The sequence below is a fragment of the Marmota marmota genome, unplaced genomic scaffold (assembly GCF_001458135.2).
Source record: "Marmota marmota marmota unplaced genomic scaffold, marMar, whole genome shotgun sequence".
Lineage (NCBI taxonomy): Eukaryota > Metazoa > Chordata > Mammalia > Rodentia > Sciuridae > Marmota > Marmota marmota.
In genome coordinates this window covers 6,344,575-6,356,682 of record NW_026000108.1, presented here as the reverse complement: position 1 = coordinate 6,356,682, position 12,108 = coordinate 6,344,575, and the positions used below count along the sequence as shown (strand labels likewise).

At 52.3% G+C, this 12,108-nt stretch overlaps 1 protein-coding gene across 1 annotated transcript in view; it reads left to right on the top strand.

Moving 5' to 3' along the window:
- Wdr1 (WD repeat domain 1) overlaps positions 1 to 11,815 on the top strand; it is a gene marked incomplete at its 5' end in the record, with an annotated part of 40,093 nt that extends 28,278 nt beyond the window's left edge. Inside the window, 6 exons of the mRNA XM_048783972.1 lie at positions 977 to 1,133; positions 2,684 to 2,771; positions 5,424 to 5,534; positions 8,254 to 8,427; positions 8,682 to 8,826; positions 10,708 to 11,815. Coding sequence (XP_048639929.1) covers positions 977 to 1,133; positions 2,684 to 2,771; positions 5,424 to 5,534; positions 8,254 to 8,427; positions 8,682 to 8,826; positions 10,708 to 10,814 — 782 coding nt within the window. The remainder of the gene's footprint in view (positions 1 to 976; positions 1,134 to 2,683; positions 2,772 to 5,423; positions 5,535 to 8,253; positions 8,428 to 8,681; positions 8,827 to 10,707) is intronic.
- Between the last annotated feature and the right edge of the window lie 293 nt (positions 11,816 to 12,108).

The following is a 12,108-nucleotide window of genomic DNA, read 5'->3' as shown; positions in this document are numbered from 1 at the left end:
CCTAGTGTCAGGACTTTAAAGTCCCTGACTTTAGCCGTGTCTTGCACCTGGCTGGACTCGCCCCAGCAGTGTCAACCTTGAACACACAGTCAGCTTCCAAAGAACCATGATCTTCATTGAAAATAAGATTCCTGTTTGTCAGTGTAAAAGTAGTGTCGTTGCTTAAGCCACAACTTACACCTGGACACCTCAGGCTCAGAAACCGTACACTGGCCCATGGAAAGGTGTGTCACCCCCAGGTCTGTCACCTAGCATCACCTGGTGAGCAATGTTGCATAGCCAGCCTCACTGGGGATGGCTATGGGCTTGACTGTGTGTAACAGAAAACAAATGAGACGGCCTACTTGCCCAGAGTTCCAGCAGACAGTGTCCTTCTGAGCTGTCCACTCCACGCATAGCGTTCTCTAGTCTTTTGTGAACCACCTCTGAGGGCACTTCCATGAGTCATAGTGGGCATCCTTTATTCAGACATTTTGGGGCTGGATTATTTTCAAATTTGGAAATATTTGCATATATAAGTTTGCAGGGGACTCAAGTCTAAACACAAAATCGCAGTTGTTTTATAGTGTACCTAGTATACCTTATACCCTGAAGGTAACTTTATGTACAGTATTTTTAACATGCCTGCATTTTGACTGTACCATCATGTGAATGAATGGGATTTTCATTTACAAGGTCATGTCCACAGAAAGTTTTAGACTTTGGCACTTTCTGGGTTGGGGATGCTTGATCTGTGCTGTCACAGATAGGATTCCATGTTCTGGAGCAGTCAGGCTCTTACCACCTCGGTCCGTGGAGTCGGACAACCTGCTGCCCTGCAGTCAGGGCACTGCACTGCTTTCTGAAATGCTGGGCTTGAACGTCTGAGAGGGTGCCTGTGTCCTCTCACTGCTTTGCTGCTCTTTCTGGGCCTCCTGGGCAAGGGATTGCTATGGCAGGCACCACCCTTCTGAGGCCATCCTTAACCCTGCCCTACATTATTGGGATTCAGAGACAGGGGAAAATGACTCCTTTTCTGGAAAAGGCCACACGAATCAGGTGTCCAGGATGACTGTGGACGAGTCTGGGCAGCTCGTCAGCTGCAGCATGGATGACACTGTGCGCTATACCAACCTCATGCTGAGGGACTACAGGTGAGAGCTGCCTGTGGGGCCAGGGATGGGCTGGAGGGGTCCATAATGAGCCACTGCTGCCCACAAAGGGCCCACACTAGGGGCAGTGGCTTTTCTCAGTGATGTTTTATTTGCTCTTTCCACTTCTAAGCATTGTTCTGTTGTCAGGTCTGAGCTACAGGGTCCATGTGACCTACATGTAGCTCCTAAAACAGTGACCAGGGGTAGGCTTTGTCCTGGGAGTGAATAGCAGATCATACACCTGCTCTTCTGGAGCTTGCTGGGCCGCTTGTACCTCTTTTCTCATCAGTAAAGATGGGTGATGGTGGAGTCCCAGGCTAGTGGAAAGGTCAGTCAAGTGAGGCCCTCAGGGCACCTGGCTTTGGCACAGAGCACATACCTGCTCAAGCTTGAGATGGGTACACAGGCACTGATTCAGAGATGCTGTCCTCCTGGCTTTGCTCTGATATCTTCAAATGACAAGTCATTAGAGCTTAGAGAATAGCTGTTATCAAGGACCAGAAGTTCCAGGTGCAGGTGAGGGGCAGTGGAGGGAGCGCTGCATGTCCCTAATGTGGGGCGTAGAGACTTTCAGACTTGACAAGGCCTCTTGACCCCATGTCCCCACACCTAGGGTTGACCCTCCCTTGCCCTGTGCTGCTATCCTATGCAGACCCCAGCTTTTTGCCTGGGACCTGTCTCACCTGGGGTCAATGATCCTGGGGAGCAGCTGAGCCTCATAGGCACTGCAGCCTGCTTAAGTGTGTGCACTTGATACCCATGCCTCACTGGCTCGCTGACAGCCTCTGACCCTGTCATCTCCTGTCAAGTACAGAAGGCATCCAGTGTCTGCTGCTTTGTGGTGACCCTGTTCCTAACATGTCCCTTGTGAAGGTCTTCCTATGGGCAGGCCATGGAGAGAACCCAAGACTCTCAAAAAGCTAGCCACATCCTGGGGACCTTGCAGAGCCCGTCCAGGGAACCACTGGGCTCCACATTTGGCCCAGCTGCATGGAAGTGTTCTCAGTTTACAGTTTGCAAGAAGTGGGTGCATGTGTAAGTTATTCAGGGATGATTTTTTATAGCATTAGCCAAGACCAAAGGAAGGTAATGTCTGTGAAAGGTAATGAAATCTTAAAAAGTTCTGCTACTGGCAAGAATGGTCCTACCATTACCGTTAGAATTGAGCTCTGCTCCCTCCCGTCTGTAGCAAAAAACTTGGGTTTGATCTGCAGCCCTGGGGACAGAAGCTGAGCTTTGGTGGAATGATAGGGTGGCAGGGTCCTGTCACAGGTAAATAGGAACAGACTGTTCACTTCCTTTCCCCACCTCCTTTACCACACGCTAGTCTCCCATCATAATTGGCCACCACTGCCATAGAGTAAGGTGTCTTTTTTTTTTTTTTTTTTTTTTTTAAACCACCCTCCATAATGTAGCAAATTGCTCCTTCAGTATAGGTTACAGCAGGATCTCCTCCTGCATGGCTAAGTGTGTGGGTTTGCAGTGCACATATATTGAATACCTGTGCCAAGCTGCTTGCATGTGGAAGTAATGCTTTCCTTTCTCCACAGTGGACAAGGAGTTGTGAAACTGGATGTTCAACCAAAGTGCGTAGCCGTCGGCCCTGGGGGATATGCTGTGGTCGTGTGCATCGGGCAGGTATGGATCTGGCTCATTCTGGCTGCAGGTGGTGGAATAGGGGGTTGAAGCTTCCAACTGTGATGTCTAGTGTCTAAATGCCACTCATGTCCCATGTGGCAGTAACTGCAGCCAGCACTTTTGTCTAGCACCCATTGGCACTGTGCCATGCTCCCTGCCGTCCTACCAGTTAGGCAGAACATTGCCCCCAATTTATAAATAAGGGATGCATTGCTACCTGTGGTCAGGCAGGTAAAAGGGCAGGGCTGGGATCTGTCTCTAAACAGCAGACCACACTGCAGCCCATTAACCCATTGGGTCTGTGAGGGGCTTGGCTAGATGGTCTTGTCATGTCTGTGTTCACATCCCAGCCCTGCTGCATTGGAGCTGTGCAGCTTCAGGCACTTGCCTCACCCTCTCTGTGCATTACAGACTCACATATGATCATGTCAGACTCATATCTTGAGCTCCTTAAAACAAAAAAGGAAGCTGAAGTTTAGAGCTGTCTGATGACATTGCCAGGCCTCGTGCTGGCAGGGTGACACCCAGGCTGAGTGGGCTGACTGCACAGCCTGGCTTCCCTTTCCTGCACTGAGGCCACTCACTTCTCTTTTGGAACTTCTGGAACACAGAGCCCTTGATTGTGATCCATACCTGACCCACTTTAACAGGATTTTGTTTCATGATGCGTGTCATCTTGTCAGCAGCCTGGCATCCTGCTGTGTGGACAGGGAAGTCAGGTGGTGATAGGCCCAATGACAATCCATGCTAAAGAAAGCTGCCATTCTGGATGCACCCACCCTTTCCTGGGTCTATAAACCCAATTGCTTCAGGGAGAATGAATTTCTGTGTGTCCCAGATAACAGGAACTCCCTGCCAAGTAATTATCACACAGCCTGAATGGCCAGTTGGGCACAGAAGGAGCATGGGACGCCTGGGGTGGGAACTGCTTCTCCACAGGGGAGAAGCCTCAGCATCAGAACCCCAGCCCTTCTAGGCAGTGGGGGAGGATATGGGTGTGGCCTTCTCTTTGCGCAGGACCTGTAGCAGAGTGCTTGCTCCCTGCCTCCAAGCTACATGGTGAGAGTTACCAGAGGGGGCCAGGTAGGGGCCCAGCTAGCTGCTGCTCAGGAAGTGCTGGTGAGCTTCCCTGCAGCGTCCTAGCAGTCCAGGGTACAGGCTCCCAGAAGTCTCAGGGGCCCAAGGAAGTGCATATGCATCTTCTACTTATCTGCCATGACTCACCTGGTTCTCAGGGGCATCTGTGACTCCTGTCCAGGTGAGGAGTTCTGCAGGGGCCCATTATAGCTCATGTGACCAGGAGCACTGCAAATGGCCTGAGACATTAGATCAGAAAAGCCAGGTTCAAGTCTAGTCTCTGGAGGTTCAGGCAGGTATGTGTGCCCTCATCCACACCTGTCAGAGGCAAGGCTGCTTCTTCCTGTGGCAGGTAGACAGCAGAGGGGTACATGAGGTGCTGGCCACCCCAGCACAGAAGAGAGGCCCCTGAGAAGGCAGGGGCCACACTTAGGAAAAGGAGTATGATGGAACCAAGCCAAAACTGTCAACACACCAAGGCCATGCTGTCTGGGAACAGTCTAGGAAGTTATAATTCAGGGCAGACAGGAGGAGGAGGGTTCCATGCATGTAGGACCTCTGCTGGGTACCTCCGTCCTGGATGGCAGCCAGGGGCAGGGATTCTTGATTTCTGGGCATGAGTCCCAGCTCAACCCCTTGAGGGCTGTGGGCCTCTTGGGCATGTGTCATAAGCTCTCTCTGCCCTGTTTCTCCCTTGTGACATGAGACAACTGATCCCTGCTATCTCTAGGTCTCAGTGCTCCTGGTGAGGCAGGTGGCCCTCCTCTGGCTGACAGCAAGATGCTGCTTGGTTACTGTTCCTAGTGCCTGGTTCCTCCTGGGCATGCAGTCTAGACCCTGCTGGGCTCTCATCCCTTGGACCATTTGTGGATTTTTCATGAACAGTAGATGGCAGGGTTAGAATCAGGCTACTGCCTACTTGCAGAGTCCTGGACACCTGGGCTGGCACATCCGGTGTTCTAAGGACTGAGACCAGTGCAGTTTGGCCACCCCAGGCAGTCTTCTTGCCCCTTTCAGCAGAATCCCTAGGGCCCACAGAGGTGGGTGTCCTCTCGCCACAGAGCAGCTGGGCTGCGCCAGGCCTTCAGGCCCCCACTGTGATGCCCTTCCACCTCACCCTCCCCTCTGGGTCCATAGAGCTCTGCTGCTAGCCTACTGGGTTTGGGCAAACGCTGGGCACTGAGTTTGTTGTGTTGTCTGCCATGTAGACACCCAGCTGTACCAGGCAACATGTGTTCATGACAGGTACTGGCTGTGTCTTCTGACTTGAGAAACCAGAGCCTGGATCCCCACATGCTATGCCATCACCCCACCCTGTAGAGTCATGTCCCTGCTGCTTTCCCTCTGTCCCTGTCCTTCAGAGACCTCCACAGCTTTCCAGAAACTGGTTCCTGTATTTGGTCGTAATGTAGTGATGACAGTAATGGCCAACATTACTGAGATACTAGCTGACAGGGCCTGTCACTGCCCCACTTGACTGGGGTCAAAGGCTGGAACTGACCCTGGGCTATGCTCAGAGCCCAGGTCCACCAGGATGAGGAGCACTGCCTCAACGCTGCTCCGCTCCTCCTGCAGATTGTCCTGCTGAAGGACCAGAAGAAGTGTTTCAGCATCGACAGTCCTGGCTACGAGCCGGAAGTCGTGGCAGTGCACCCTGCTGGGGACACAGTGGCTGTCGGAGGCACGGTAAATAAAGTCTTTTCCTTTCTCCTTTGCCCTCCAACCTGTGTATGAGCAGTTTAGGGACTGCGTGAGCTGTGTGAGTGCTGGGGAGGTGGGAGCCTCTCTGGTTCCTGGCACGGCCAGTTTGCTAAGGTCCGTGGGTGTGTCGCCTGTGGTGGGCAGACAGCATCGCCAGAGGTATGTTGGTGAGCTGGGCCATGTTTGCACTGTGGTCATTCCATCTGTAGACCTTTAGTAAGTGTCCTCTGGGCCACAGTGTGGCCAAGGTGTCCCCAGGCTTTAGGAGCCCAGTGACCAAGACACTAAGGGTGGCAAACAGGTCAGGGAGCCACCTAGGAGGGGACATTTTGGCCATGGAGTTGGAGTCAACCTGCATGTTTGAGAGGTGAGAGGGAACAATAAGGGTGGTGTACCTTGGTGTCTCTTGATTAGACTCATAGCTGGCAGGACAACAATGAAAGAATACCTGACATCCTCTGGGTAAAACATTAACCTGGTCATTTTTGTTTGCCTTGAGTTCTGGCTTCTGTTCATTTATAGCATAATTCTTATCACCTCTAGTAGCTACAGTCCAGGCATACAGAGCAGCTAATCATTTGTTAGGCGAGTCCTAAGGGCTTCACAGGCAGCCCATGCCCTCCTCTCTCTGTCCTAGGAGAGTGGTGCCTCTGATTGAGTCCCACCGCTGAGGATCATACACACCCTTGAACCCTTGAGGAAAGCAATCTCTTGCCCTCATCAGGCCAGGCTCCAGGGCCAGCCTGCTGGGTGCAAGTCAGCTTCTTGCCCTAGCCAGCTGTGGCCCTCGGGAAGCCACAGTGTGTAAAGATGCTGATGAGCTTCCTCACAGCTGTCTAGGCGCGAGCAAGAAGGGCTTTGCCTAGTGCCTGGCGTGTGGGAACATGCTATAGCGCCAGCTCTGCAGCTTGCACCCTGCCTGCCCATCGGCAGCCCCATACCTCGCCTCACAAGCTGTTCCTGCACTCACTGCTTTGGCTTATGGAAGGGTATGAGACCAAGGACCTTGGGATCAGCCAGTTGGGGCTAATGGGGCCTGTTAGACATGTTGCTCCATTTGGTTTCCTGCTGGACGGGAAAAGCTGACCTTGGGGGTCATTCTGACCAGGAGGGTGGGCCTAGCACCTCAATCACAACTACTGTTTACTGCTGTTAGTGTCACCATCCTTGGTGATCCTAGTGACATGTAGACCTTGCCATCTCTACTTTTCACAAATGTAAAACATTACCTTTGGCCAGCTAAATAGCTGAAGTAACCCATGTCTGTGTGGCTGCACCTGCTGTCCTGTGCCTGAGCCATGCAGCTCCTGCCCAGGAGCAGCACCACAGGCCCATCATGCTCCTTGCTTTGCCATGAGGGTCCATCACTTTTCCGCCCCCTCTTGCCTGTACCCAAGCCCGGCCCTATTTCCAGTGGCCGTTGTCCCCATGGCTCTGCTCTGGAGCTCTGGGCCTGTCACTGTTCTCCTTCCCCACACTGGCCTTTCCTGGTCCATCTCAAGCTGCCCTCTGGCATGTTTGCCTATTCATGAGGGCTGGACAGCCAGGTCCTTGGCATATTTGGGTCTGAGCCTGGTGACTCCCGTCTGTGCCCTCATTACCACGCCCTGCTCCTTAGACCTTGAATTGTTTCCTGTTAGGTGAGAAGGTGCCCTTCACATGGCCACATGGAGGAGGAAGCTGGGTTAGCCCCCCACCCCCACCACACCCGATTCTCAGGCTTCCACAGTGCCCATTGCCCTGGTATCTCCTAATCTAGCCACACGTCTTTATGAGCCACGTGGGCCACAACTCTGTACTTGGCGGTGCTCTTTCTCATGTACTACACTCAGTAGGCTTCGTTTGTTTCAATGACGTGGTAACATTTCAGCAAGTCAGTGTCTCAGCTTATTTAGCCTGATGTTAGGTTTGGTGGTTGATGCCATTATCTCCTGGGTGCACCTTGAGCCATCTTGGCAATCTGGGAACGCACCTTTGATTTGAATGCTTTCCCTGTGGCCGATTTCCTCCTTACCAGACCACGAATCCCTGACCCCTTGCTACCAGAAGGCATCAAGAGTCCAGGAAGGGCTCTTGACAGCACAGGAGGACGGGGCTGGGGGGATTCTAGCAGGGTCACTGTACATCTTGTCAGCCCTCACTCCTTCCAGGCATGTGTAACGCTTCTTAGGGCCAGCCCTCAGGTGGAGCCAGTGGTGACTAAGATGTCAAAGTCCCTGGAAGCCAGGTGTGGCCTCCCTGAAAGGAGGTATCTGAGCACAAGGTGACTGGGAAGCTTGCCAGCATGTGGACAGGGAGTGCTCTCCCACTGGAGGGAGCAGGTACCTGTGGAGCACCCTGGAGGGCTGTGCGTGGGTTTCTCCAGATTGGCCTGTGAGCACTGCCTGGCAACTGACGGGGTGGGGTGTGAACAGAAAGAGCAGGCTCCTAAGCATTCAGTGCACAGATTCGGAATAGGGAGGCCTGGAGTTCAGTTCTAATAACCTCCTGCTCATTCTTCCCTGCTGGGAGGAAGCCAAGAGAACTGTTAAAGACCTTAGTTGGGGGTTTTTGGTGCCAGGGAAGAAAGAACAGCTCCCCTGCAGCCAGAGACCTGTTGGCAGGGGAAAAGGCTTGCTTCCTAACAGCCTGCCCTTTCCTTTCAAAAGAGGTGAGAGCTCCTGCACATCAGGGAGTGACTCCCCTCCTCTGTCCACACCTACAGGATGGCAATGTCCGTGTGTACTCAATCCTGGGCAGCACACTGAAGGATGAGGGCAAGCTCCTGGAGGCCAAGGGCCCTGTGACAGACGTGGCCTATTCCCATGATGGCGCCTTCCTCGCCGTGTGTGATGCCAGTAAGGTGGTCACCGTGTTCAGCGTTGCTGATGGCTATTCTGTGAGTGGGCCTCAGACCCTTCTGAGCTGGGCAGCATGGGCTTGGAGAACCCATGGCAGGAGGCTCCTGGCTGTGCCTTTTGAGCCTGTCTCCTTGTCCCTGGGGGTACCAGACACCTCTTGTGATTATTTCAAGGAGATGGAGACCCCTAAGTGCTGTCAGCGTAGTGCATGTGCTTAACGAACGTGGGCCCTCGTGTGGAGGAATTCATCTGAACCCTAACCTTTCCACCTTTGTTTTCAACCTGCAATTAGGAGAACAACGTTTTTTATGGACACCATGCAAAAATCGTCTGCCTGGCCTGGTCACCAGACAACGAGCACTTTGCCTCTGGTGGCATGGACATGATGGTGTACGTCTGGACCCTGAGTGACCCAGAAACCAGAGTCAAGATCCAAGGTGACTCCATCCACGCCTTAGCAGGGAATGTCCTAGCGGGGCTTCCAGGCCACTCCAGAGACTTGTACCTTGGCTACTGTCCCCAGGGCTGAGTGTCTAGGGTTATATCGTCGTCTAGAGAGGTGACCAGTAGAGTTGGGACTCTCATTCTTTGGCTAACAGAAGGTGCTCTGCTGACCCCAGCAGAGGGACTCTGTCGTACTTCTCCCTGGGTGGCACCTGGGAGCAGGGCTCCTGATGTCTTTCCTATCCACTCTCCTAACTCTCCATCTACAGCCAGCCTTTCCTGTCATGATGGTATCCAGTAGAACGAAAACGTAAGCTGCATGTGGATAGTAGATTTTCTGTTTTGAAAAGAAATATGTCATTTTTAAGAGTATATTTGATTTAGCCCAGCATCTAATCACTTTCACTTATGCTAGCGGCTCATCCGCAGGGCTCTACAGTGGCCCGTGGCTGTCGACCCTGTGTGGGACAGCAAGGTTCTCAAGTTTCCCCTCTTCCCAAGTGCTTCCATGTTGCCCTGGCCACTCCTCTACTCTGCCCACAGAAGATAATCTTTATGTTGAGTACAGCTGGATCCTTTCCTATTTAGGATGACCCGAGTCCACCCCAGAGCTGCAGGGAATGAAGGGTGTGCCAAGGCCCAGGTGGAGGAGGCCTGACAGGTTCCCGGGGGCCGTCCTGGTCTGTAAGGAAGTGTTCAGCCACATAGTAAGAATCAGCAGGCTCATGAGTGAGACCAATCAAGGACCAAATACTGTAGGAGCCAGCAGGGTGGGGAGAAGGGGGTCCTGAACCTGCACTTCAGCCAGGACCTCCAACACCACTTGCCTCTAGCTTGCCTTCTGTGCACGAGGGTGAGCTGCGCACCCACCAGTGTGGTGATGTGGATACAGCACTGAGGTCCAACCATACCTGGGCACCAGCACCATGTGCCACCCGCCTTCAGAGGCTCCTGATGAAGGCCTCATGGCTAACTTCTGGGGCTGTATCTGCTCCTGTCCAGGTGGGAGTATAGACCCAGAGTTGGGGGGCCACCCAGGGTAGGCACCCCATTCCTGGAACTGGAAAGACCCCCCCATTTCAGTACCACTGGTGATATGCATAGTAGTCCCTCTGGAGTGATTCCAGGATCTCAGATCATCACATTTCAAGATCTCCGGTCCCTTGAATAAAGCAGGTATCGATATATAACTTAGACACATCTTCTAGATTACTTATAATACCTAAAACAATGTAACAATGTGTAAATAATTGTTATACCTTGTTGTTTAGGGAACAGTGAGAAGTCTGTGTTCTGATAGATATAGCCACTGTGGGCAATCTGCAGTTCGGATCCTTGGCTGGTTGAGAACACAGATGCAGAACCCAATTACTGAGACCCCAGGCATCATGGTGCTCACATGTAATCCCCTGACTCAAGAGAGAAAGGAAGGACTAGGGATAGAGTTCAGCTCGGTGGTAAAGGGACACTGGGTTCAAACCCCAGTACAAAAAAAAATCCAGATGCTGAGGATTGGCTGAGTATCTATTTTCTTACCTAAAACTTTATGCTTTATGCATAAAAGAGAAAGGAGTTTTTCTCCCTGTGGAGGGAGAGGACATTTTGGTGTTGGGGAGGAGCTGCTGGGGGCTGCAAGCAGAGGCCAGAGATGCTGCTCATCACCTTGCAGTGTCGATAGCTCTAGGCCAACCATGGCTGCTCCCCGCTCCTGTCCTTCCAGGCTTGTCCCTCTGAAGGTGGAAGGGAATCTGGCTGACAGCCACCAGGTTCCCAGAGCCCTGTGGATGGCACAGGCCTGCTTCCATCTTCCTAGACTGAGGTGTACACAGAAGTAGAGAAGGTCCAGCTTCCTAAGTGGCTCCCTTTCTCCCCAGATGCACACCGGCTACACCATGTCAGCAGCCTGGCCTGGCTAGACGAGCACACGCTGGTCACCACCTCCCACGACGCCTCTGTCAAGGAGTGGACAATCACCTACTGAGGACGCCCTCCCCACCCATGGACCGAATCAGGGACTAGTGTTTAACCGCAGCGGAGCATATTCTCTTAACTGTTTCTGTAACGCGCCCCTCGCCCCCCGCCGCCCAGGAGGGAAGAGGGCCTGGGTGGCCACCTGCCGTCCCTGCAGGGTGCTCGTGTCTGTACGCGTCCTTCTGAAAGCTTTAGACAGTAGCAGTTTGCACATGAAAAATAAAGTGAGCACTTAAACAGCGTGTGGAGCGTAACTAAAACCCACAGCCCAACCAGAGCTTGAGAACGCGGAACATTCCAGAGGCAGCAGCCTCCAAAGCACAGAGACCCAGCCCATGACTCTTGCTGTCCCACGGGAGCTTGGGAGCTTGGACAGGGAGTGAGTGGGCTCCCCCTTTCCTCCTGCACAGGGAGGGAAGAAGGGACGAGCATTGCAGCCGACAGGCTGTGTTCTGAGGAGCCGATGTCTGTCTCCCCTGTGGTGTGTTGCCACAGGGCTGCCTCCAGGAACCGCCCCCAGATCACACAGGGGCACATATTAACCCTGGATGTATTTCTTTTGTCGATTTTGTGCTTGCTTTTAAGAATGGAATTGTGGGATTTTTTTTTTTTTAAACGTATCTTGACTGTTGTCTGTCATGTTCCCGAGCTAGCGGCTACAGCACCAGGTCCAGGCGTTCAGAGCCCTTATTAGCCAGATTAAGATGTCCTGGTCACCACCATCGTCACACTTCAATGTTCTTGTCTCCCTGCCCCTCTGCCACAGGAGCAAAGGTTAATTTAACAGCAAAGTTGAAGTCACTGTTACCTAATTGTCATCGTTTTACCTTTTTTTTTTTTCAGTGCAGAAATTAAAAGTAAGTATAAAGCACCATGATTTGGAGTCTTTTGCGTGTGTCGGAATCACTGGTAAATGTTGGCTGAGAACAATCCCCGCCTTGCACTTGTGAAAAACACTTGGAGCGCTTTAAGACATTAGCCTGAGAAATAATTAAATATCTTTTCTCTTCATTGTGGGTCACTGGCTTTGTGTGATGGGGCCTGTGGGGGGGACTCGTGGGAAGGTCTGGGGGACCCTCATGGCTTCAGGTAGCTCCTTCTGGGGCATTTAGATGAAGAAAATAAAATTCCCAAGCATCCAAATAAGCTGTAAAGTGAAAGGCGCTGATCTTGATGGAAAGACATCATAAAATTAGGTAGGAATTTACAGTCCCAATAAAATGTTTTCTCCTCCTAAGGAGCTCATCAGTGGCTCCTATGATTCATGTGTAAAGCGGCTGTAAGTCAGGAAGAGGAGACTAAAT